This window comes from Canis lupus, chromosome 20 (assembly GCF_011100685.1).
Source record: "Canis lupus familiaris isolate Mischka breed German Shepherd chromosome 20, alternate assembly UU_Cfam_GSD_1.0, whole genome shotgun sequence".
NCBI lineage: Eukaryota > Metazoa > Chordata > Mammalia > Carnivora > Canidae > Canis > Canis lupus.
Window position 1 is genome coordinate 2,261,703 of NC_049241.1, and position 26,639 is coordinate 2,288,341.

Below are 26,639 nucleotides of genomic sequence, written 5' to 3' on the forward strand. Positions count from 1 at the left end.
AGGATGGGCCTTTGTCCAATGCTAGAATTTGTGAGAATGAGAACTCAAGTCCAAGAATACTGATAATTATCACTTCCATGCTTAAGCACCTGCTGTGTGCTGGGCTCTGGGTTGTATGAGGTTTGCATTCATGATCTGTGAGCCCCACACTGCCCTATAAATAATATATGATTCCCATGTTGCAGATGAGGAAGACTGAGGCTCAGGGAGGTAAAGGCCCTTGGACAAGTCTCATCAGGCATGTAGATAGGGGAGACTGAAGTGGGATCCAGCATGTTCCCTTGCATAGCCTATGCATGTCTCCCCCTCGTACCTTCAGCCCTCATTTTCACTATGAGCTGCACACCTGCAGGTGTTTCTCCTCACATTTCTCCATAGGAAAGGAAGATGTGTGTACCCCAAAACCTAGGACCTGCCTGCTTCTAGAGACGGAAAGACTCCTGGTGAAACCTGCAGTTTCCCTTAGGATCACCAGGTGCTGTCATCAAGAGAAATCCTCTCAGGGGCACCTGGGTGGCTCATTTGGTTAAGTGTCTGCCTTTGGCTCTGATCTTGATCTGGAGGCCCTGGGACTGAGCCCTGCATCGGGCTCCCTGCTCAGCGGGGAGCCTGCTTATCCCTCTCTTCACTCATTCTCTCTCTCTCAAATAAATAAAACCTTTAAAAAAGAGAGAGAGAGATCGATCCTCTTGGGTACCACTTTAGTGGGGGAGGCCTGGTGGAACAAAATGGCCTCCGATCAGCCTGACACGGGTTGGGCTCTGGTTCCACCATGACCTAGCCTGAGGAGATGAGCCATCTGGCTCGCACTGTCTCTGCACCACCCTGCTCCCTCGCCTCTTTCCTGTTCTCCCTCCCCTGCTCCATGTGCTCCTCCCTCATGCTTAGTGAGCACTTACTTTATGTTCCTGAGCCTCAGGTTCCTCATATACAGATTGCCTGGGACAAGGGCCAGCAAAGTTCAGACCCTCAATAACTGGTAGCCACTGTTAGGAATGGTGAGCCTCTTGCTCATTTCCACATTGGAAATCACTTTGACAGAGCCCTAGGGCTATGGAGTCTTAGTTGAAAATATTCACTTAAAAAGTAGCATCTTCCCCAAGGCACCTGATCAAAGCTCTGGGAAGACCTGGGATACCCTGAGTTACACAGGCCCCCTTAATGCTGTGTCCTCTTCTTGTGAACCAGGTACCTTCTTTGTTCCAAGTGCTGTGTGAAGTACATAACTTTCTAAAAGGTTAGCAGTGGTTTTATTTCCATTTCACAGATAAAGAAACAGACCCAGAGAGTTTGGGTGTTACGTGAAAGACACAGCAGCTGCTAAGTGGAGCAGAGGTTCAGACTTAAACCCAAGCTGACACTCCCCAAAGTTAGTGCTTTTTACCCTCTGCCGTGGGGCCTGACTGTACCCTCTGCCCTGACAGCTGAGTGGACCCAGCGTGTCGAGAGACCATGTAACAAAGATTCAGAAGACTTGGTTGCTTACGAAGTCTGAATATTTATTCGGTACTACTGAGGGGAGCAGTTCCCTGGTTTAATTTTGAGATTTTGTGCCACCTTCCTGTCCCCACCCCTGGCTGATAGACCTGAGAGAGACAGGATGACCCACAGGGCAGGGTCTCTTTCCTAGGGGAGGTTTGTGCTGTGAAGTTCGCCTCGGCCGCTCTAGGATGGGTTTTCCTCATAATTTACATTCCCGTGTCCACCTCTTACTGTTTTGTCCAGAAGAAGTTCTTGCATCCATATTTGGTGATTTGTCTCTCTGTTTCCCTCCCCCCACCCCAAGGTGTCTGCCAAAATCCTGTATAATTCGTATCATCTCCCAGGCTGTTATAGTATAGGAGGGCAGAGGATAATTTCGTTATTTTTGAAAAAAGATTCTCAGCAAAAGTAAGAAGGGAGGGGGGAGTTTTCATACTCACCGCATGAAATAGACAATATTTCCTGAAACAGGAGATACGAACCTCAAAGAATTTAAAATAAAACATTCATTTTATTATTTTTTTAAAGAAGGAAAACGAGGGGGAAAAAGTAGAATAGTCAGTCTTTTTATCCTAAGTACAGATGAAATTGATTAAACCTTAAAGACTGGCCTCCGCACACCCGGTTTATTAATTGAAGAATTTCCTCTTACCCAGAATGGGAAGTTCACATTAAAATCAAGCTTGCCCCTGAGTGGCAGTGACACTTGAGAACTGAACATTTTCCACAATCCTATTTTCTCTTCGGTGCTAGAGGAAATCCTAAAATGGTTAAAAAGGGGGGGAGGGGGCTTACAGGGGAGAGAGAGCAGAAACCATACATTTTAAGGAAGCCTTCTTTCATTTCCTTGTAAAGCATGAAATCAAATTATAGCTCATGGCCCACAATTATTTTATTTCTACATTTTAAATTCCATTTTCTGCTCCTTTTCACTGCTCTAGAACAGGAGTTGTACTGTTGTGCAAAGTCAGCTAAAAAGATTACCCCAGATAGACTATGACACAGTAGCTTAAAGAAGCAAACAGGCAAAACTCTGTTAAGTGAGGAGTCGTGGCCCTGCAGAACCTGTGTGTCTGCCTCCATCCTGAAAGGGGATGGCAGAGGCCAGCACCCCCTTTGGCCCTTTGATCCGAAGGAGCCTGGACACCTCTACCCTTGCTGGGATGCTTGACCCTGCCTTTGTTCCTTTCCCGAGGGGGGCAGTATGAATGGTGTTTACCCCAGGGCCTCCTAAGGGTGGGCCACACGCCTGGTGATGGGGAGGTGGTATAAGGTGGAGGCTGGCCTGGGATGAATACTCCTGCTTGACAGGGTTGGAAGGTCATGCCTATTCCAGTTCTCATCCTGTTCCTCCCATTGTGTCCGAGACAGACTCGCTTTAGTGCTAAGATGTCTTGCTAGCTCTCGCTGATCCCTTTTCAGCAGTGAGGAGGCCTTAGGTTCAGAGCTACAGCAGCCAGCATTATCTAATCAGCATTTAATAACGTCGCACCACATTGCTTTGTGTTTTTGTTCTATTTATCTTTATGCTTAACTTCTACTTATGGCAAGTTTCATGCATTTATTGTCATGTAAAGTTCTTTTAAATATAAATGCGTTTGAATTTTTAAAAATTGACTTAGCTCATAAAAATAAATAACTGTAGAAGTAGTATCCATAAGCATGGGAGAGATCTGAGGCGGTGCATGGACAGGGAGCCCTGGTGTATTTCATACTCCCTCCCTGTGGGCTGGACACAACTGTTCTGAAGACCTCCAGCAGAGAGCCCTTTAACTGTGTAAAGATCCCATCTATATCTTTACTAGTCCTCCCTGTCAGGAAGTTCTTGTATAGATCTACCTTAGTTTCTTCATGCTTCCATTCAAGATCACTTCCTTTATATTTCTCTCCAATGAGGAACATGTGGTCTCAACCTCCGAATTTGGCAGCTCTTGATTTTCTCTCCCCTCGGCCTTGTGGTGGACGCACACCATGTGATAGCATACTGCTCTGGGTTTGACTTCAGACCTCCAGTCTGCTGGCTGCTGTGTGACTGTAGGAGAGTCACTTCAGATCTCTCCAGGTCTCAGTTTCTCCATTTATAAAAGTGTGCATAATAATAACTTCCTCCTTCTTGAGCTGTTGTGAAGACTGACTGAAATAGTGTGCGTGGTGCATTCTTGGGCATTGAATGAATGTTCATTTTCTTTCTCCACTTCCCCAACTTCCTGACACTGTAGCCATTGTTTTATTTATTTTTTTCATTTTGAAATAATTTCAAACTTACAGAAGACTTGCAATAGTAGATAAAATTCCCATATACTCTTTACACTTTTTAGTTATCCTCAGGACTGTCTCGGAATGCGTTGTCTGGTTTTGGTGCACCCGGGGGTGTGGGGGTTGCTCTCCAGCGAGCCTGACAATCCAACTTTGGGGGGATGGGGACAGATTTGTGGTTCCCACATCGATCTTGCGGAAGGACAGAATGCCATTAATGGAAATCTTTATGACCCCTAAATAGACATAATGGGGTCTACCTCATCTCTCTTTTGCTCCCTCCCCTCAATGTTGCATTGTTACAACTTGTAGAATCAAGCCCAGGCTCTTTAGGAGTTTCCTAGCAGGAGAGATGCACGCCAAGGATGGTGTCTAAGATGCTTTTATGTGTGCATAGGTATGGCATTAAGAGACATTAAGCACTGCAAGAGAGTTATTCTGTCTTTGGGGTTCGTTAAATCCTCTGAGTCCATTAAGGAAAAGGTGTCTTTCTGTTTGGTGTCTGGAGCTCTAACACTTAACATTGTGAGTTCCGTATCTATGGCAGCAACTGTGTCTGGCTAGAATTTAATAGGTCTTTTTACTTAGCATAAAGTAAGTAATTTTTTTTTAATTTTTAAAAACAAATTGATTTTGAATCAGTAATATATGCGTGTGGTTTGAAATTTAAAAGGTGCAAAAGCATAGATGGTAAGAAGTAGATCCCCCTTGCACCCTGGACCCTGCTTACCTGGTTTACTTCCCCAGAGACAAATGACTATGATCAGTTTCTTCTAAAAATTCCAAGGACAGTGATTTTAGGTGTATACTTTCTCATGCACAACCTGTAGAAATGGCAGTATATTGTGCACGCTTTGTTGGCAAGACTTCCACTCAGAGAACAGAGCAACTCTGTGCTTTTTAGTAGCCGTGTAATATTCTGTGATGTGGCTATACTACAGTAGGTAATGGCCTTCCTCTTAATGGGCAGCTCGGCTGGCCCCATGTTTTGGTGGCTACAGACATGTCGCAACAATGGCCTTGTATATGCTTCATTTGCATGTAGGGTCACAGGGTATTGTGCATTCGCACTTTTGATGGCTGTTGCCAGGATGGCCTCCAAAGAGGTTTTGTCAGCACATGTCCCAGATGGATAGGATTATCTGTCTCTCCACACCCTTAGTGGCAAGGTGTCGTCAGTGTTTGGAGGGATGACGTTGCCCTGCAGTGGCAGAGCCTGACTTTGAATTTTGGCTGTTTCTTCCCAGTCCTGTGACCTGATCTCATCTCTAAATGGGGATAATGATGCAAGGTTGTGTGGAGGGCTCTAAGAGTCAGTGTGTGCACTCAGCAGCACCTGGCAGCACCAGGGCTTCCTACTCATTTGGCCTTTTGATTGTGGTGTTATTTTGTCAACCCACCAGGTGAAAACTAGGGTCTTAGCGGCATTTTAATTTGCATTTTTCCTGTTATTATGAGGTAGGGCATCTTACATGTCTGAGCTCTTTGTATTTCTTTTCTTTGCCCTTGCTGCTTGTCTGACATCCCTCCAACCACTCCACTCTCCTTGCTGGTCCTCAGACACCTGGACACCCTGACACACCACGGAGTCTTTGGCCCAGCCCCTCCCTCTGCCTGGAGTAGCTCCTCTCCTGGTTAACTGCCAGTCCCTCTCCTGAGTCCTGGCTCAAATATCCCCGTCTCAGTGAGGCTCATCCTGACAGCCTGAATTAAAGTTGTAACCCTCCTGCCTCCTGTACATTCCTAAGCTTTCTTTTTCCCCAGAGACTTACCGTCCGCCCCCTTCTGTGAAACTCATGTATCATATGTGCTGGTGGCATCTAGCCTTACTTCACTGGCTGGTGAGTCCCTCTTGTAAGGGGTAAGGACCGTCATCTGTCCTAATCTCTGCTGTGCCAAGCACCAGTCTAAGATCTGGCAAGGAGGAGGTGCTCAGTGAATATGCTTAGTGTGAGCTGTCTGTAGAGATTGTTGCCCTTTTTGGTTGGATCATTGCCCTTTTTATCAGCAGTTTGAAGAAGCTTTTTAACTATTAAGGAGAGTAGTCCTTTGTGGGTAGTGTGTCTAGTCATGTTGGCCTTTATCGTATTTTTGTCCATGTAGAAATATTTGACTTTTATGTTTTTGAATTTGGCAATCTTTTGTTTTTATTATTTTCTTTTTCTTTTATATGTTTTGGGGTTTTGTGTCTTACCTAGGTAGGGTTCTTTTGTTTTGTTTTACTTTTTTAAGATTATAAACAATTCTTTCACGTGTTTTCTTCCGACTTTTATGGTTTTATATTTTTTATGTTTAAAGCTTTGTCCTTGGGAATTTATTTTGATGTAATGTGGGAGGTAGAGCCTCTAGACGCTGCCCGCTGTCCCCAGGTCTCCCGTTGACACAGGTGCGCAGGGAGGCTCGGCAAAGGAAGGCACCTTACCCAGGATCTCACAGCCAGGGCGTCTCATTCCGCACCACCACCTTCTCTCAGCTCTGCGGGTGTTTTACCATGAGTCGCCAGTGTTTATTGTTTTTTGGCTTTTCTTCGTTTTGGCGGGAGCCCAGCACCACTATTTGTCTGCTGTCTTGTCCGCAGCTGTGTATTTGTTTCCTAAGTCTCTTACACGGACTCTCTTTGTTGTTTTCCCTGTTCTCCACTGCTAACATCGCTCCCGTTGTTCTCCTCCCCATCTCTTTAGGTGCTGATGAATGCTTCCTCTTCCTGCCTCCTGGAGGCCCGTGCCTCTGGTTTGGGATGTATCCTCTAGGACTAGGAGGCTGGCAGTTTGCCTTTGCACCCTGTCTGCACACCTTCCTCCTCCCCCACTCAGGGCCTTTCCTGTCTGCTCTTCGGGATGCCAGAGGGTTTCCAGGAGACTCCGCCATGGCCAAGAGGCAACTAGTAATAGAAAAGAAAGAAATTTTGGAGTTAGTTAGCCCTGGGTTCTAGCCCTACCTCTCCTGTTTACTGCTGTGTGACTGAGACCTCCGATTTCTCTTTATTAAAATAGGAGTCTCCTCCTCACAGGATGTAGTAAGAGCAGAGCTAACACATAGCAAGCAGGACTCATGAACCCATTTGCCTGTTAGGAGCCTCGCTGATGGCATCGGTGCCAGAGCATGAAGCCGTAGGGAGTTGTGGGCAGAAGGAGGGTTGTGAATGCATTGTGGGATCTTGATGACTTACTGAAGATGTCCTGTCCTGCCTGCCCAGGTTCTCCGGCTTAGGTGTCTACCTGCTGGTCTGGTGGAATTCGGCAGGACGTTTGTGGAGGAACCTACCTTTGCAGTCTGAGTTAGAACAATGAGGACTTCCTGCCCATTGGTGGCCACAGTGCTCTGGGCTATTGGCTGGCACTCACCAGTGCCTCCTGGGAGGGGCTTCGAAGACACTGCTGGATTGGGGGAGGTATTGTTAGTATTTGTTCCATGTTGCCATTAATACTCTCCCTTCTTCTTGGCCTGGGTGCCTTTGTGGGAAGAGATGGCCCCTTTTGAGCTTTTACTGTGCTGGGCATCCTGACACAAGTACGACATGATAGTAGCTTATGTTTATTGAGCTCTTAGCATGTGCCATGTGCTGTGCTAGTGGCTCCTGCCCCTTAAAGGTATGGTCTCTGGGTCAGCATGCTACAGGGGAGGGATCCCAGATTCCCAGAGGTCAGGAGGTTCACTTGCCTGAGTCTGTGCAGCTGGCAGGGGTGAAGCTGCGCCTGGACTTGGGGGCTTGCCCCTACGACTCCCTGCCTCCTACTTGGCCCTCCAGGTTGGCCTTCCAAGCTGCTGCTGCTTTCTTCCCACTAAAGGGCAGTACCCCCTCTAAAGATTCCTTTGCTCACATGCCCCATGTGCAAGTATGCCATCCTTCTGGGCTGTCTCCTGTATCCGTGTCTGAGATTTTCCATCAGGTCAGGAAAAATCAAAGTAGAGTTATTGTCCTGTTTTACAGATGAGGAACTAGAGCTCAGAAATGATAAATAGTGTGAAGAAACTTCCTTTGTCTGAAGGTGTTCATGAAAACAATCATCTCGTAGGAACGAGGGTCATGGGCCCTGGAGCCTCCTCTGGGGACTGAGACCTCCTTTGGCTTTCTGGTCCCCCACTGGAGGGTCTGGACTGCTCCAGCCTGTTGGACTCCTGGCATATCTTGCAGTGTGCGAAGTGACCCTGGTGGTTGTGATGCAGCATGGGACGTTGTGAAGGTGACTCAAGGGAGGGAGGCAGGTACTGAAGGAACAGGCAGGGTGGGTGAAGAAAGGAGCTGGCAGACAGTGTGTGCCAGTCAGACATGCCGCCCATGCCTGGGCCCACGTTCACCATGGGGGCCCCCATGCCTGACCATTCTGTGAGCTCTTCCTTCTCCACACTCGGTCAGTCACCTCCCTCCTTTGTCCACCTGTGTTTGCCCGGGGGTGTCCTGGATAGGTGGGAGCAGTCTGAGTGTAGGGCTGGGCTGAGCACTGGCAGCCCAAAATGCAGCTCCACTTATGGAGGGCCCAGCGGGCCTTTGGGCAGCCTCTTGCAGTGAGCATCTTTGTTTAGATTCTGATTTACAGATGAGGAAGTGGAGGCCCCTGCTGGGGCAGTGGTTTGAATGCCTGGTTGGGTGCCTCCAAGCCCTGCTCTTGCGTCTTGGCTCCCCTCCTGCACATTGACCTTTGCTAAGCCCCTTCCAGACTGTCTGATTCTGTGTTGAGGAGGGCAGGACAGGTATCCCTGGTACACAGTTATACACTCTCCTGTGCCAGTAGGAAGCTGAGAGGGAAACTGGACTTTGGGGGAAAGTATGCAAAGGGAGGAAAGCTAAAATGCACAAAATGGTCACATACCTGAGTGGACTCTCTGTAAGGGGTCTGAATGGCCCCGATGTGGTGGAAGTCTTGACACCTCCTGGCAGAGAGTCAGGGCCAGGATAGGTGAGCCCGTGTTGGTGTCCAACCAACCCCTAGCTAGATAGCTTGGGGCAAGTTATTTAACCCGCCTGAGCTCAGTTTTCTTGCCCCTAAAATGGGAAAACAAGGAATATTTTGAATAAATGAATACAAACAATAGCAATAATAATGACATCTTGGGATTGCAGAGCTGCAGCCCCTCCTCCCACCCTGGAAGGGGGACTTCTGACACCTGCTCTGCTCTCCTGCAGCCTCCACAGGGGCATGTGTGTGCATCCCCACCCACATACAGGGCGAGTGCTTCACTCTGGATGCAGGATTGCTCAGGGACACAGGATGCTGTGGTAGAAAGAAGTCAGTGGGACCAAATTCACTTTGCTCCAACTGAGTCATTGCTTCTGACCTTGACTTGGTCACTTCACCTCTCTGACCTTTGGTTTTCTCGCGGCAAAGTTGAGGTGCAATTAACATGAGAAGCAAATACCATGTGCATGCCACAGTAGGAGTTGTAGATGGAGAAACAGTCAGAGCCCCCCAGGTATCAAGGATTTCTTACTGCCGAGGTGCTGTTCTGAGCCCTCCCCATGGGCTGACTCCTTTAGTCTTGGCTGCAGTCTGCTGACTGGGCTCGTCCTTGCCCTCAGGCACACGAGACGCTGAGGCACACGGAGGTCTGATGCATTTGGCACATGGGTCATATTAATAGCAGGATAGAAATGGCCAGTACAGTTTTATATATTTTTTAAAGATTTTATTTATTTATTCATGAGAGACACACAGAGAGGCAGAAACATAGGCAGAGAGAGAAGCAGGCTCCCTGCAGGGAGCCCTACTACGTGGGACTCAGTCCTGGGACCCCAGGATCATGCCCTAGGCCGAAGGCAGGCGCTCAACTGCTGAGCCACCCAGGGGTCCCCAGTTTTATATTGTGGATGACAATGTATTTAAATTGTTTATTGAATATTTAATAAGTCACCAGTTAAAAATACATTAACAATTTTTTTAACTTGGTAGTATTTTTTCCTTTTTAGGGTGCTCATAGCTTTTGATTAAAAAATTGAATTTTGATTAAAGATCTGATTTTGAGGTTGCTAAAATCTTTAAAATTTTATGTTCAGTTTCTCCGGCTGAAACATTTTTTTTTCCTAAACACACATTTTTGTTCTTCAGTCCCAGAAGGAAAATTACATCTGACAGATAACTTACACTTTGTTAAATGCTGACCTTTGTAAGTTTTTCTTTATTTTTATTTTTGAAGTGATTAAGATATATAATCTACAGAATTGGAAATTGTAACTTTTTAAAGTACTGAGAAACTTTAACCCTGTTATAATTATTCTGCAAACTTTTAAAGGGATCTATAGTCAGAACGAGTAGATGAGAGGCTCTGATATACTGAAAAATATAGAGGGTCATTTGTAAGCTCCAACTTCCTGACTGGTGTTTCCCGCCCACTCGCTTGCTGTGCCCCTCTCGTCTCAGAATGGTTTCCTACTCTGGGTTCGTGGGAATTGGGAAGGACACTGTTTGATTCATTTTGTGGAAATACTGGGGATTTTGAAAAAGACAAGACGGGCTAGTTATGTCACTTCCTGTCGTCTGATCAAAAGTTTGATGAAGAAATGGGAGTAACTGAGAGCTGCTGCTGGGCTGTGGGTTCTCAGTGGGGCCTGTCAAGTCGCTGTGACCTCTACTCTCCTTAGAAGTGCCTGTTGTTGGCTGCACTACAGCTGGGCTGCTCCAGAGCCTGGCCTCTTGGAGCAGAGCTGTGTGCTCCTCACAACAAAAGGGACTTATAGCTGCTGGAGTAAGACTATAGAGGAAATCCTGACTGGCCCCGGTGTTTGGATCCCATCTGCACTTGTCTTCCTGGGTCTGTCCGGCCAAGTTTCATTTCTATCCCCAGGATCCCAACAGGCATAAGTGAGATGTGCTAACTGCATGGAATGAATATGGGAGTCCTTCCCCTTTAGCCACCAGGCCCAGACAAGACATTTCTGGGTAGTTTTACATACCAATAGGGAATTGAATCTCTGAAAAGGAACGGAATCAGGAGTGGGGGGACCTGTCATTTGCTCAGTTCATTCCAACAAAGATTGCCCAAGCTGTGCCTGAGCTGGGTCCTGTGCTGGATGCTATGAATCCAGATATTCAGCCCAGGCTGTGGTCTGTAAGCTCTGAGCTTTGGGGTGGGCAGGGACCAAGGGCCAGGGGTGAGTGAAGTCTGAGTACAGGGGCAGGAGCAAGAGTAGATCAGGGAAGGGTAAGAATAATCATGGGATGTGCCTTGATTCTTAGTGTAAAGCAAGGAGTGGGTGAGGACTGTGGGACAGGAGGCCGGGGTGGGACTGGGTGCCCTTGGCAAAAGGACAGGCCCTCTGGCACATAGGTGAGAACAGGCGCCAGGGTTCCCTCTCTAGCACCCTATTTACCAAGTGACAAGGGCAGCCACCGAACTTCTCATCTGTACAGTGGGGTTGGTGATCGTTCAGGTTAGGTAAGGGATAATGTTTAGATTCTAGAAGGAGCCTGGGCAGTTGGAATTATTCTTGAAAAGTCCTTAAGTCATCCGTGGGATAGAGTAGGCTTGGGTTTGTAGGCACAGCTTTGCCCACTAGAGTTGAGGGTCACCTAGTCGGGTGCTAGGACCATTTTGTGTGAAGGTGGCTTTCCAGTCTTCTCAGAGAATGGCTCACAGGCTGGGAACCCAGCACACGCCTCCTCCCACTCACCTTTAGGCTTTGTCCCCTCCTGCCTCAACACCTGGCCACACTGTATCCCTGGGACGGTGGCAGGTTTGCTTGTGATGGGAGGACTTGGGGAGAGGTCACATCTTCTGGAGTGGGATAGGCTCAGACTCTGTGTGTGCATTCTTGGGTGCATGCATATGCCCCTCGGGCAGGGCGGGGAGCACTGAGAAGGGCTCTGTGCAGGAGTGTGGCTGGATTGCAAGTTAGAAGGAGGGCCCAAAGCCACACCACGGAGTTCCCTTTCAGTCAGAGGACAGCAAGGGTTCTTAGCAGGAGAACAACACTGTCAGATCAGTGTTTTATTTCTTTTTCTATTTATGTATTTAACATAATTTTATTTAGTGAATAGTACACACCCCTGTTTAAAATGAAAAGGTATGGAAGAGGGGTACCTGAGTGGCTTAGTTGGTTAAGTGTCTGGCTCTTATTTCAGTTCAGATCATGATCTCAGGGTCTGGAGATTGAGCCCCATGTCAGGCTGTGGGCTTAGTGGGGAGTCTGCTTGAGATTCTCTCTCCTTCTGCCCCTCCCTACTCATGTGCATGAGTATTCTCTCTCAAGTAAATAAATACATCTTTAAAAAAAAAAAGGTATAGAACATGCAATTAGGTTTCCTTCTTACTCCATCTCGTATCTGTCACCTAGCTCCTTTCCCAACAGACAACCAAAAGTTGTTTCTTTTGCACTCCTTCAGACATGTTTTATGGGTATGGAAGCAAACACTCATACACAGCACACATACACACACACCTTTTCCTCTTTTTTTTTTTTTCCTTTTCCTCCTTTTTAACACATATTACATTGCTCTGCCCTTTGTTCCTCTCATTGTCTCCACCTTGGAGACTATTCATAGTAGTATATAAAGAGCTTCTTTGTTCTTTTTCATGGCTGGATAGTATTCTTTGTGGATATAGCATTATTTATTTTTAACATGTTCCCTACTGATGGACACTTACATGGTTTCCAGCTGTACCTACAACAAACATGCACATGTATGTGGGCTTGGCTCGGCCAAAGATGACGTGAATTCTGATAGCTGGTTGTAAATTGGCTTTCACAGAGGTTGTACTCATTTAACCTGGCTCAGTGTATGAATCAGTCCTATAGTTGTAGAAAGTTCCTTTCTGGGAGGCTGTTTGGATTTCAGAAGGACAAGTCCTAGGGGAAGGATAAGCCCTTTCCCATTAGGGAGTGGCTGACGTGGGCTTGACATGCTTCATGGGGTTTGGGGCCACAACAGAGATGGATGCCAGAGGTGAGTTGGTGATTTGGTAGATATGAGAGAGAGTCTTATCAGATGAAGTTTTTAGGCCTCCGTTGTTTAAAAAGTGTAGATGATAGAACCAGCATATCCCTACCTGCCTTATGGCTGTAGCAGAGGCCTAGGCCTGATAAGATGAGGGAGATGCCAGTGCTGGCTGTCGTGAGCACCAGCCAGCCCTCCATTCCTACCCCCAGGCCCCTTTGACCACACCACCACTGAGATAGGGTGAAGTAGAAGAAGTGGCTGGGGAGGGCAGAGCAAAGGGGCAGGGAGGATGGCTGGGACACTTTGAGGTCTTCCTAGAGTCAGAGGCACCTACTGTTTTTCCTAGGGAAGGCTAGAGGGAGCTTTGCAGGTCAGGAGTGACCAGGGAAGATGCTTCAGCAGTGGAGCCAGGCTCCTTGGTATCTGGTGGCCTTTGGTGCCAATTGGTCTAGAGCAAGTAGCCCCGTGACTCTGAGTCCCATCCTCATCTGAAACATTGGCTGTGAAGATGAAGTGATTGACTAGCACACATGGTAGATGTGCCAACAGAAAAGACTGTCCTCCTTGCCTTCCCTCCCTTCCTAGGAGTGAGCTTGGGTCATGAGTCACCCATGGAACAGTTTTCCTTGGTTTCACCATGATGATAAATTGCTCCTGAAAATCCCTCCTGGGGCAAACGGGAAAATAATCTACATATTCCTGTATCCCCAAAATAACACCTTTTGTTGTTGTTTGTTTTGTAAACTACTTCAAATCCTGTTAAAAAGGACACATTCCCTTCATTGGCTAACATTGGTTTTCCTAACATGGATCAGGGCAGTTTCCTTTCATTGACTCCTTTGTAATTCGTCCCTCTGCTGTTGTTCAGCCCAGGTGTGGCTGTGTATTTAGGGCATACTCACAACTCGGCATGCATACATATGTCTGGAATGCACACATGCACAGCACACATATATATACACATGCACACACACATACTTACATGTGGTATTCAGCATTGAGGTAGCTGAACCTTGGATTGCTCCTACCCTATCTGAAAGAGCAGGAGCCTCCCATTCAGAATGGAAAGGATAAAAGAAGTGAATAGATACAATGCAGTCATGGGTGGGAGGATCATGACTAAACCCATCTACTGTGAGGAGAAGACCCAGGAGCCACAGAGGAGACAACCTCCATGCCTCCCCATTAGTTTTCCAGTCTTTTAGTCAGCTGTCTTGGCAAGGCCAAATCTCTAGGCATTTGCCAAGTCTAAAACTAAGCTTTTTACTGCTTGGATGTTTTTTCCTAGGTAGGATGGAATGAAAATGAGAGATTAGAAGCAGTAAAATGGTGTGGGTTTTGGGGTCCCTCAGCCCTGCTGCATGCTGGCTGTGGGGTCCTGGGTGAGCTCTAAGTATTTCATGGGCCTCAGTTTCCTCCTCTCCAGATGAGGTAACATGCCCATTCCTCATGGTGGTCATAAGGACTCAATGAAATCACATGTTTAGAGTCCCTCCCCCTTGGCTGGGGCTAGGAGGCATATGGTGGTCATTCATTTCCCACCCCACCCACTTCTATCTTAATGCTGTAATTTGGCTGGTTTTGCTTAACCTCAGACATCAGGCCACTTTCTGCAGTCTTCTCCCCCATTTCGTTTTCTAACCTTGTCTTCGCTCTCTCTTTGCAGGGGCCCAGATCATTGATCTGATGATGTTGGTCATCGATGTGACCAAAGGGATGCAGACCCAGTCAGCCGAGTGCCTTGTAATTGGGCAGATTGCCTGCCAGAAGCTGGTCGTGGTGCTGAACAAAATAGACCTCTTAGCTGAAGGAAAGAGACAGGCAGTGATTGATAAGATGACCAAGAAAATGCAGAAGACCCTGGAGAACACCAAGTAGGTTTGCTGTTGAGAGGAGTGTCCGCTTGTATAAGCTTCATTTCATTAACACAGATTGGGCAGGCAGGTGTCAGCCATAGGTCCGAGTAAGTGGGATCTTGCCTGGTACTTGCTCACGTCAGGGGTAAAGGCTAAGATGCTGTTGCAAGTGAACAAAAAAATACAGAAGCATAAGGAAACTAGAAGTTGATTTTCTAGGTAGTTTCCTAATGTGAACAGTTGAGGAGTTCTGCTCTGCACAGCATCCAGAAACTCAGGCTTCCTCCATCTTGCTGCCCTTCCACTATAGGGTGTGTCCTTGTCTATGTAGTCACTACTGTGTTCACAGGAGGGTCTGGCGTGTCAGGAATGCCCGGACCTGGAAGGGCCACACACCCTTCCCACAGGGTCTGTGAGGGAGGGAGGACTCAGTCCTGCCTGCTCATGTCACTCATGCCTTGGTGTTGGAGAGGCCAGGAGATGGAACTCTTCACCATTCCACTTAGCTGCAACTCAGTTACTGAAAGGTGGAAACTGATTTTGGTGGATGACTGGATGTTTCTGTCACAGAGGCTTGTAAAATTGGTTGGATGGGTGGGCAGACTTTGCTGTTGGGAGGGGAGACTGGGAAAGACGAGATCACCAAGGATCTCCATAGTATTTCACACCAACGAATTTATGATTTCGTCTCGCAAAAAGTAGGGAGTCCTTAAAGAGTCAGTGCAAGGAAGTGGCTGAAACGTTCCCGCATCCCTAGTGGCTGGAGGCAGATGGAAGCATGGCTCGGTGATGGTGATGGTGACGGGACTCAGGGGAGCAGAGGACAGACAGGGAGTGGCAGTGTAGTGGTGTTCCCACGGAGAGAAGTGTGGTCTGCATTAAGGCTATGGAGGGAGAGGGGGCAGACATGGGGAGACCTTTAACAGGAGAAGCAACAGGACTGTCAAGTGATTGACTCTGCTTACTGTCCGTGAGGACAGGTCCATGGGGGCAGAACGGTGGCAGCACTGCTGGGCAGCTTGGGGGCAGGAGGGGTGTGGGGACTGTGGCAAGCCACCCGCTTGCTCAGGCAGCCACAGGAGTAATGAACTCTGATGTGGTCAAGAAAATGAGAAAATGTCCTTGTTGAGCACAGAGTGTTGGCAAACCTCATTGTTTTATCAATTCCTCTCTTCCTCCCCGGGCCAGCGCCTTTTGATCAATACTAAATAGCGGTCACTGGGAGACAGTGATGCTTCCTCTTTGCTATGCAGCCCGAGACAATATCCTGCTCCTGCCACCTCTCCTTCTCCTGCTTGTGGAGGGCAAGCAAGTAGAAGAGTGTTTTTGTTTCCCCGTCATAAAGATTGATATGCCTTCCCATTTATGATTTTTTTTTTCAGATCCAACACCTGCAGCTCTCCCTCAGAATTCTCAAGTTGGTTAAATTAAAGCTCCAGGCCTGTGAATGGGCCAAATATGTCATAAAAGATTTCCTTGCGCTGCCTTTTGTTAGCAAAATTCATCAATCTGATAATATCGACACATTTAGATAAGTGTTGCATAAGAATTCAGACTTTGTTATTCCCAACGGAAGTGGATATGAGACTGTAAAAAGGAAGATAAAAAATTATATCTTCTTTTTAGTGAGTTATTTGATCTCCCTGCCGTTTTATTTACTTGTCAGAAAGGGGAGAACAGGTCCTTTGGACTCCTGCATAAAAACCCAATACAATGTCAGTATCATCTGCTATATAAACAGGACCTTCTGAAAAAAAAAAAAAAAAAACCGGACCTTCTGGGAAGGGCTTGGGATACTATTAAGGGCAAATTAATATGAACTGTTTCGATTGGTTAAATTTAAGACAAATTCTCACTTGCATTTTTAATTGCTGTTCCTATTTTAATTTATTGCTTGGAGGTCAAATTATGGACTTTATCACACATCCAGGGGAGCTTGTCTCCTTGAACTCTCTTCTGTCCTTGCTCAGTGCCCTCTGGGTTGGTATCCCATACAGGAGGACGGCCCCTGATGGGCTGTAGCGGCAGGTCAGCCCCCCCACCCCAGACCAAGTTGAGGAGAATGTTAGCTTTCACCTCTGTGACAGAGAACTTGAATTATTTTAAGAGACTATTTCCTTTCTTTATGGTCCCCTGTGAAGTAAATCCTTTGTAAATGCTGATCCAGCTGTGAAGAAACTTGCTACCTAAACTTGAAGCCTGTTAAGAACATAACTTATTTTTTTCCTATCTAAAGAGTAATTGAAAGAAAATTGGAAACTAGAGAAAAATGATTAAAAGAAAGAGGAAAGCCATCCAGAGATTTCTTTTCTCAGAATAGCTGCTGACATTTTAGGTTTATTTCATTCCTATCTTTTCATTGTTTCATATAACCCCCTCCCCCCACTTTTTTCCTCCACATTATTCTGATTGTAGTAAAATCTGCATGACATAATATTTATTATTTTACCCATTTGCAAATATACAATTCACTGGCATTAAATACATTCACAAAGCTGTGTACCCATCACCATTGTCTCTGCCTAAAACTTTTTCAGCGTCCCCAACATAATTTCTGTACCCATTAAACCAGAACTCCCCCTTCCCTCCTCGCCCCTCCTCCTGCACCCTCAGCAGCCTTTATTCTGCTTTCTGATTCTTTGACTTTGCCTATTCCAGGTACCTTATAAATGGAATCTTGTATTTGGCTTTCTATGTCTGGCTTATTTCCCTTAGTCTAATGCTTTCAGGGCCCATCCATGTTGCAGCACGTGTTGAAATGTCACTCCTTTAAAGTAGAATGGTGTTCTGTTATGTGTATGGTGTTCTTGTTTCCTTTAGGTTATTGTGAATAATGCTATCTGAACAGGTGTACAGATATCTATCCCAGTCTCTGCTTTCAGTTCCTTTGGGTCTGTACCTAAGAGTGGAATCACTGGGTCATGTGGTAGTTTTATGTTTAGCTTTTTGAGGAATCACTAAACTATTTTCCACAGTGGCTGGGCCATTTTACATTTCCACCAGCAGTGTGTTAGCATTCCAGTTTCTCCACATCCTTGCCAAACATCATCATTTTCCTTTTTTCTTTAATAGTTATACTAGTGGGTAGGAAGTGGTATCTCATTGTGACTTCCCCGACCTTCTTTTTGCTGGTTTTCCCCCTGAGATTTATTGAGAAATAATTGACATATATGAATATATAAGTTTAAGGTGTGACACCGTGATGGTTTGATTTACATATATTATGAAGTGATTATCACAATAGGTTTAGCTAACATCCATCTTCCCATAAAAATACAATAAATATAAAAGAAGGGAAAAAATGTTCTTGTGATGAGAACTCCTAGGACCTACTCTCAATACCTTTCTTGTGTATCATGTGGTAGTGTGAGCTACAGTCATCACATTGTACCTCATGTCCTTAGGACTTACTTATCTTATAACTAACTGTAAGTTTGTTCCTTTTGACCACCTCTAATTCTTGCTCCCCCAACCCTTTGCCTCTGGGGACCACACATCTCTCTGAGTTTTGTTTTTAGTGTTTTTGGTTTTGTTTTTTTTTAGATTCTGCAGATAAGTTGAAATCACACATTATTTGTCTTTCTTTGTCTGACTTATTTCACTTAGCATAATGCCTTTAAGATTCATCTGTGTTGTAGCAAATGGTAGGATTTCCTTGTTTTTTATGGATGAATGATATTCCACAACTTCTTTATCCATCCATTGATGGACATTTAGGCTGTTTCCATGTCTTGGCTATTATAAATAATGCTGCAGTGAACATGAGGGTGCAGATGTCTTTTCAAGTTAGTGTTTTCATTTCCTTTGGATATATTCCCAGAAGTGGATCATATGGTAGTTCTATTTTTAATTTTTTGAGGCTCCTCCATACTGTTTTCAACTACAACAGTTTATATTCGCACCCACAATGCACACAGATTCCCCTTTCTCCACATCTACACCAGCATTTGTTAACCTTTGATCTTTTTGGTGATGGCTATTCTAACACATATGAAGTCGTATCTTTTTGTGGTTTTACTTGCATTTTCTTAATGCAAGTGATGTCGAGCATCTTGCCATGTACCAGTTGGCCTTTTAGATATCTTCTTTGGAGAAATGTCTGTTTAGGTCCTTTGCCCGTGTTTTGATGGGTTTTTGTTGTTTTGTTGTTATTGTTAAATTGTAGGGGTTCTTTATATATTCAGGATATCAATCCCTTGTCAAATATATGATTTGCAAATGTTTTCTTTTATTCTTTAAGTTGACTTTTTACTTTCTTCATAGTGTCCTTGGAGGCACACAAGTTTTTAACTTTGATAAAATCCAATATATTTATTTTTTCTTTTGTTGCCTGTGTTTTTGGTGTTGTATCCATGATATTGTTGCCAATTCCAATGTCATGAAGATATTCCTCATTTTTTTTCCTAAGAATTTTATATTAGCTCTTAAGCTTAGGTCTTTCATCTATTTCCATATATGGAAATTTTTATATATAGTATAAGTTTATATGTGATGTAAGTTAAGAGCCCAACTTCATCATTTGCACGTGGATATCCCGTTTTCCCAGCACCATTTGTTGAAAGGATTGACTTTTCTCCCCTTTTACCCTTGTCAAAAATCAATTGATATGTGTATGGGTTTATTTCTGGGTTCTCTGTTCTGTTCCATAGGTCTGTGTATCTGCCCTTATGCCAATATCACACTGCTTTGTTTACATTTGTAGTAAGTTTCAAAGTTAGGATGTCATGTCCTCCAGCTTTATGTTGCTTTTCATATATATATATATATATATATATATATATATATATATATATATATATATGTATTTTTTTTTTTTTTGGCTAGTTGAGGCCCCTTGTAATTCCTATATGAATTAGAGGATCTGCTTTTCCATGTCTGCAAAAAATCGTTGTTGGAATTTTAATAGGGATTGCATTGAATCTGTAGATCACTTTGGGTAGTATGAAAATCTAAACAGTGTTAGGTAGAACACGATGCCTTTCCATTTGCTTAGATCTTCTTTAATTTTTCTAATCAGTGTTTTGTAGTTTTCATTATACAGGTCTTTCAACTTGGTTGGATTTATTCTTTTAAAAGCCATTATAAATGGAACTGCTTTCTTAATTTCCTTTTCAGATTAGTTTTTGTTGGAGTACAGAAACACAACTGATTTCTGTGTGTTGCTCTTGTACCCTGGGACTTTGCTGAATTCAGTTCTCCCTTTTAAACATATAGTTGTAATAATGAACTATGCATTTTTTATTTCTGATTTCATTATTTAACATTTTGTATAGCATTTCTTCATGTAACCATCACTCCACTGTAGGCCCTTTAGATTGGCATGGGTTTTCCTTCTTGCAGATAAACATCCCTGGGGTGAACATCTTCAACCATCCTTAAATATTTTCTGTATTTTCAGGTTTTTTCCTTCTGAGACATTTCCAGGTGTCCAATTACTGGACCTAAGGGCACAAGTCCTTCTAAATCTGTTGTTGTATACTGACTGCCCTATTCTTTTCCAAAAGGGTTTGCACTATTTACACAGATATTTGCAGCTACCTTTGGTTTCCAATATTAAAATATATTTGAAACTTGGTAGGATAGAAATGGTATGTTACTCTTGTTTTAATATGTGATTCTGGGGACATTAAACATTTTTTCTTAGGTGTAGTTATATTAAACACTTGTGCTTTTGTGTGTTTGAATTAGGCCCATACATTTTGTCTATTTACCTCTTGCGATTTTAATGTTTTCTTTTTGATTTTCAGGAGTGTTTAATATTAACAAAGATGTTGTTATTAATTAACCCTTTGCCTATCGTGTTTGCTACAAATAAGTCTTCAGCATTTTTTGGTTGTCTTTCCATTTTAGTCGCTTTTTTGACATGCAGAATTTTCTAATTTTTGTGTAGTCAAACTCTTTGATTGTTTTTCTTTGTGATTTCTTGATCTCTAAAAGCATTTAAAATTACTCTTGCATAAGCATTTATCGATGTTAACAGAAATCAAAATAGAAGATAAAAATGTACCTACAATCTCCTTAGTACATCAAATTAAAGTTTTCTCTCCCTAGGATCCCTGTCAGTCTTCCCACATGTACATAATTTGAGGTAGTTGTTATCACAACATTGACACTGTTCTGTGTTCTAGGCTTTTCTGTTTATTTTCCCACTAAATGTTATCATCTGACAGCATCCTTGATGTGTCTTTCTCTCAGACTCCCTCTGTGTTTCCTCCTGCTTTTTAAACACTTTCTCTTTCCTTGTTTCAGTTTTAGCCAAGGCCATCTGCTGAGAACCCACCCTGGGCTCCCTTGGCCCTGCCTCCCTCTCTGGGATTGGGTGGAATGCCAAATCTCAAGTGACTTGGGCTGTTGCCCAGTTGATTTACAAGGTGTGCATTTCAAAGTAGCTTTGTGGCTGACTAGCTGTGTGGTCTTGGGCAACTCACTTTATCTTTCAAGTTGGCATTTCTTTTTTAAAATCGGAGCTGATAAGTTTAGCCTCACAGCATTTGTTATAAGGGATTGTTTGGTGGCACATAGTAGGTTCTTAGCAATCACAGCTGTAAGGTGTAGAGTACTTACTATGTGCTTGGCACTGTACCAGGGATCCCCTTAGGGGCTGCTGAACTTCACTGTACCAGGGATCTCCCATATACAGTTTCCCTGGGGGAAGGGATTGAATTTTACTATTTGAATTTCACTATTCCAAGCCAAAAACTTACACCAGCATCCCCTACTTTTCAAATTTTGCATTACACCACTTTGCTTTTATGAAAGACCTACCTTATTAGTACTTGTTGTTGTTTTTTTTTTTTTTTTTTTTTTTTTTGCTAACTGAAGGAAATCCAGAAAGGATTTTTGTTTTTATGAAAAAAGGTGAAAAGCAACAATAGTGTACAGCATCAGCTTTGCAGCAAGGGAGTGCTGCGCATACCCCAAGCAGTGAGAGTGGCACGTCCAAGCTCCTTCCCAGGAACTACACTCAGCATCTCAACATCAAGCCACCATCACTTTGAGCTGTGTCTGTGAGCAATCTGTGCTTTGTGTCGATTTATTTTGTGCATCTCTTAGTAGATGTGTCTTAAGGTATCAGAAAAGCCTAGGAGAGGTTATTTTTTGGGCCTGGAAACACTCATTTTTCCATATAAATGAAAGTTAATTGCTTTTTCACTTTATCCCATTTTGCTTTACAGAAGGTTTCGTAGGAATAGCCTACTTTCAGAGAGTGGAGAAACTTGTACTCTTTTTGTTTATGTCTTTTACACAAATTATACACACACACACACACACACACACTTTTGTTTTTAAACTTATCTTAGATCGTTTTTGTGTATTGTCGAAGGTCAGCCTGCATGCACAGTCAGCATGTCTGGGCTTGGTTGGAACCATGATATACCACAGCTGTGAGGGGAGTCTGGAGGAGGTGGTGGGTGCTGGGAACAGGAGAAGCACTTGAATGTGCTCCAAGTCAGCTCCTGCCTGCACTGCTGAGCTGTGGGGCTGGGCACAGGGCTCTTCCTGACATCTCTGGTTGGAGTCTCTTGTGCTCCTAGAACCCAGACACCAGTCTGGATCTGAAACTCAAGGCAAGAGGGGCCTCTTGTCCCCTTAGGGGCTGCTGAACTTTACTTCTGCCTCTAGAAGCCAGAATCCTCAGTGTGTGGCATGTTCAGGAAATGAGCAAGGCCAGCTTCTCTTGAGCCTGGGAAAGGGCCAGATACTCAGCCCAATGCGCCTTTATGTTTTGTTACAATACATTGCCCAAAAGGGTTTGGATAAAAAATAATTGAATTTCCGAAAGCTTTATGGTTAATCGCTGGAATTCTCAGTGCACGCTTTTAGCCTTTTCTGTCCCTCTGGGCCTCAGGCTCATGGAGTGTAAGCAGAGATGATGCACATGTACTGGGCCTGGCTTGTGGTTGGGTCCCGGTTCACTGATTGCCGTGGCTGGAGTCTTCCCTGTGGACTGAGGATGGACTCTTCCTCTCCTCCGTCATGGGAGAGGCCTGGACTCTGGACTCCTACAGACCAGCCACTTACTCCCTGGGCCCCCTGGTAGCCCCGGGCAAGTCACTTGGCTTCTCTGAAAATAAGGGTCAGAGCCGCTTCTCATGGGGTATGGAGATCACACAAGAGCATGTAGCATGGTGCTATAGCACAGAGCAGCTTCCCTTCCTTTGCTTCTTTCTTTTTCTCTTGTGTTTCTTGCCTCCTCTGTCTCTCTTCCTTAGTGTTTTATTTCTTCTCTCACTCTTCCTTTCTTTTTCATGTTTTTTTCTCCCTCCTTCCCTCTCCAAAGTCTTTCCTTTATCTCTGGGCATTGGCCTTCCGAAGGCAAATATCTCAGTCCTGCCACTTCTGCAGGGGCAGCATGGTCTGTCTGAGCTGCTTTGGAGTTGATTGGTAAGTATGTCACAGGCCTAATTTGGAATCTTTCTGCGAACTTGTATCATTTTGTCACACTGACCTTTGGGCAGCCAGTGGCTCCTGAGATTGTTTAACTTGCTCTTTAGGGAACTCCAACTTGTCAGAGTTACTCCTTTCTTCCTAAAAAAAGCAAAAAAACAACCCCCAAAAACCTGATTTTTTTTTTTTTTAAATGGGCTTGCCTGCTTAGGCAGGCCAGGAGCAGTGTGGCATGGAATCAAGGACCAACTGAGCCAAGCCCCCCACATTCTAAGGAGTGTACCTACCATACATATACTTGGTCAGAAAAGACCAACTGCTGGAGAAATAACAGTGGGAGATTTACCTAGCAGTTCAAGAGAAGCGCTGACTTAGCTTCCTCAGAGTAGCATGGGAGCTTCTGAGAAGGTGAACTGGCTTCTTGCCTGGGAGTCAGGAATTTGACTTGGTTTTATTTATTTAATTTTATTTTTTTATATAGAGAGAAGAGTATGCGCTAGTGGAGGGGGGTACTGAGGGAAAGGGCAGGAGAAAATCGTAAGCAGTCTCCACACCCAGCATGGAACCCAATGCAGAGCTTGATCCCACCACCCTAATAAGATCATGACCTGAGCTAAAATCAAGAGTTGGACACTTAACCAACTGAACCACCTAGGTGTCCCTCAAATTGGTTTTAGAAGAACAAGTGATAATCAAGCAGCAGTGAGGTTCAAAATATGTGATCTAGCTCAGGGCACTGACCACTCAGAAGGGATGCAGACAGCTAGTGGCTGCCCTCGTTCTAAGCACTGTTTCTAGACTCCTGCCATGCTTACCACACATTAACTTTTTTGGTGTAGAAGACAATCCTGCAATGCAGGTCATGCTGTTTCCTGTAGGACAGGGAAGTGGAGGCTGAGTGAGGTGGAATGACAACTCAGCTGTGGATTGGAAATTAGTTCTAGGGTCTTAGGCTTCTTGCTCAAAATCCCATTCTCCATGCCTTGTCTCAGGTTACCTGTCACCAGGGTTAGGTTTGGATAGACAGTGAAAGGGAGGGAAGTGGGGGCAACAGTAGGATAGAGGTTGGCACTAGGCAGGAGCTTGAGTTTTTACCTGTGTTTCCAGGGGGTTCCTCACACTTTAAGGCAGTGTGAGGAGGCTGGGGCAGACCATAGAGGGCCTTGTGGACCAGCCTGGATGCTGGGGTTCATCCTGGAATAGTCATGGAGTCCCTGAAAGTGTGTCAAGGAAAAGGCTGATACCTCAGAGTTGTGTTACTGGAAGGTCATCATAGCCATGGTCAGTCCTGATATAGGGAGGGCCTGCACAGACCTTGGTGTGTAGGTGACTTGGGATGGTAAGGGCCTGATCCAGGGTGGAGCGTGTTGAGAATGAAAATCAGGGAATGGATTGGAGCCAGATCCTAAGAGAAGAACTGATCAAATGTAGTGACTGAGGAAGACAATGGTGACTCTGATGGTGACTTCAGAGTCCAAGGAAGTGTTGTTCCATGATCAGAAACCAGGGAGCAAATATTGGGAAAGTGCTTGCTGGCAGATGATGGTACATGACTACAATACCAGAAAGGGGCCTTGTCTGAAGACACAGATATAGAAACCATCCAGAGAGGAGCCTTGGCACAGGTCATCAGAGTGTAGGGAGCTCCTGGAGGACAGCAGTCCAGGGGGAAAAGAGCTTGACTCTCAAGGTGCTCTTGGGAGAGACTGCAGTAGATAGGGAAGAGAGAAGGGCCTTTTGGGGAAGTAGAGGCCCTTGATGGAGGGCCATGGGAATAAAGGGTTGGGGTTGTGGGTCAAGAGGGTGGGGAGCCAGCTAGCTGATGGTCAGACTGGGGGAGACTCTGAAGGAAGAACATTGACTTGACCACTGGAGAATTGCTGTTGACCTTTAGGAGCTTAGTTCTTTTCCGTGACCTTTTCCCCATTCCTGTTAGAGTTAGAGTTGGTACTCTCAGTTGGTGTCCCAATGGTTTGAGAGCCTTTTGTTTGTTGGGCAACCTTCATGGAGGCCAGCAGAGAGGAGATGATTTAATAAATGTCCCTGAGCTTGAAAGAGGATACAGAAGTGATGTGAGGAAATCAAGCATGAAGCAGAAGTGGTATTCAGTTTGAAATGTGAGTGGGAGGAGAAATTGAGGATTGATCGAAAGTGGGGGAGAGGTGTCAAGAAGAAGGGTTTCCCCTGACCCTAAGAGAAGAGAAATGTGGTAATATAGAAAAGCAGTGGACATAGGTCCAGAGGTGACACTGGAGGAGTTGGTGAAGGGAAGCTAGGGGATAGGGAGTCAGACAGGGGGTTCCTTTAAACATGGCAGGGATACCAGGTAGCAGTAGATTTTTTTCTTGGACTCTTGTCTTCTGTTGCCTCTTCTTGGACTGGGTCCTTTGTCCTGCTTCCCATTTGGGTACCAGAGTGGGGAAATGTAAAGGAATGGCCAAAGGTCTTGAGGAAGATGAAGAAAGGAATATTAGTCACAGCTTCACTTAGTTTCCCTCCTTTCCCTTATAAAGAGACTAATGTATTTAAAAGAATATTAGTTTATGGTTTTGGGGACACAGTGAATAAAGTTGTAATTTTTTGACATGAACAACAGAAAAGGATTGGGATCGGAGCTGTATAGAAATGGAATTTTTGTCTGTTACTGAAGTTAACCTGGTATAAATTCACACTAGAATATTATAAATTTAGGATGCTAAATCTCCTTGTTAGCCACAAAGAAAATAGCAATAGAATACAAACCCTTTCCCCCAAAAAAGAGAAAGAAAATTAACTGTTTCACTACCAAGCCGCCCCAAAACAAAAAAGACAATAATGCAAGAAATAAGAGTCAGAAAAACTATAAGGTGTATGGAAAACAAATAGCATAATGACAGAAGTAAGTCTGTCCTTATTAGTAATTTCTTTAAATGTAAATGGATTAAGCTCACCAATTGAAGGACAGAGATTAGTAGAATCGACAAAAACACATGGTCCAACTATATGTGCTCTATCAGAGGCTCACTTTAGATCCAAAGACATAAATAGATGGAAAGTGAAAGGACGGAAAAGAATATTCCATGTAAATAATAATCAGAAGAGAACAGGGATGACTAATATGAGGCAAAATAGATTTTAAGCAAAAAATATTACAAGAGACAAGGATGCTATATATTAATAAAAGGTCCAAAACAGCAAGAAGATATAGCAATTATAAACATTTATATGCCTAATGACAGACCATCAAAATACATAAGGCAAAAACTGACAGAATTGTTGGTAGAAATATTTCCAGAATAACAGTTACAGATTTCAATATCACACTCACAATAATGGATAGATTAACCAGATAGAAGATAAGGAAGGAAATAGAGGACTTAATGCAATAAATCAATTAGCCTAACAGGCATATACAGAACACTTGATCCAACAACTACAGCATACATATTTTTCCGACATGCACATGGGACATTTTCCAGGATAGACCATATGTTAAGCCATAAATTAAGTCTCAGTAGATTTAAAAGGTAGATATCATACAAAATATCTTTTCTGACCACAACAAGATGAAGTTAAAAATCAATAACAAAAGTAAGATGGGAAAATTCACAAATCTGTGGAAATTAACATACTTAAACAACCAATGGATCAACAATGAAATCATAAGGGAAATTAGAAATACTTAGAGATGAATAATAACCAAAACATAGGGACACCTGGGTGGCTCAGTGGTTGAGCATTTGCCTTTGGCTCAGGGCATGATCCTGGGGTTCTGGGATCGAGTCCCACATTGGACTCCTTGCAT

The 26,639-nt window shown here is 44.4% G+C and overlaps 1 protein-coding gene across 9 annotated transcripts in view; it reads left to right on the forward strand.

The window, feature by feature from the left end:
- EEFSEC (eukaryotic elongation factor, selenocysteine-tRNA specific) overlaps positions 1–26,639 on the forward strand; it is a 266,024-nt gene that overhangs the window by 94,069 nt on the left and 145,316 nt on the right. For all 9 annotated transcript variants that reach the window (XM_038565476.1, XM_038565470.1, XM_038565471.1 and 6 more), the window contains exon 2: positions 14,278–14,485. In XM_038565476.1, the coding sequence (XP_038421404.1) occupies positions 14,298–14,485 (188 nt within the window). In that variant the 5' untranslated portion in view covers positions 14,278–14,297. The remainder of the gene's footprint in view (positions 1–14,277; positions 14,486–26,639) is intronic.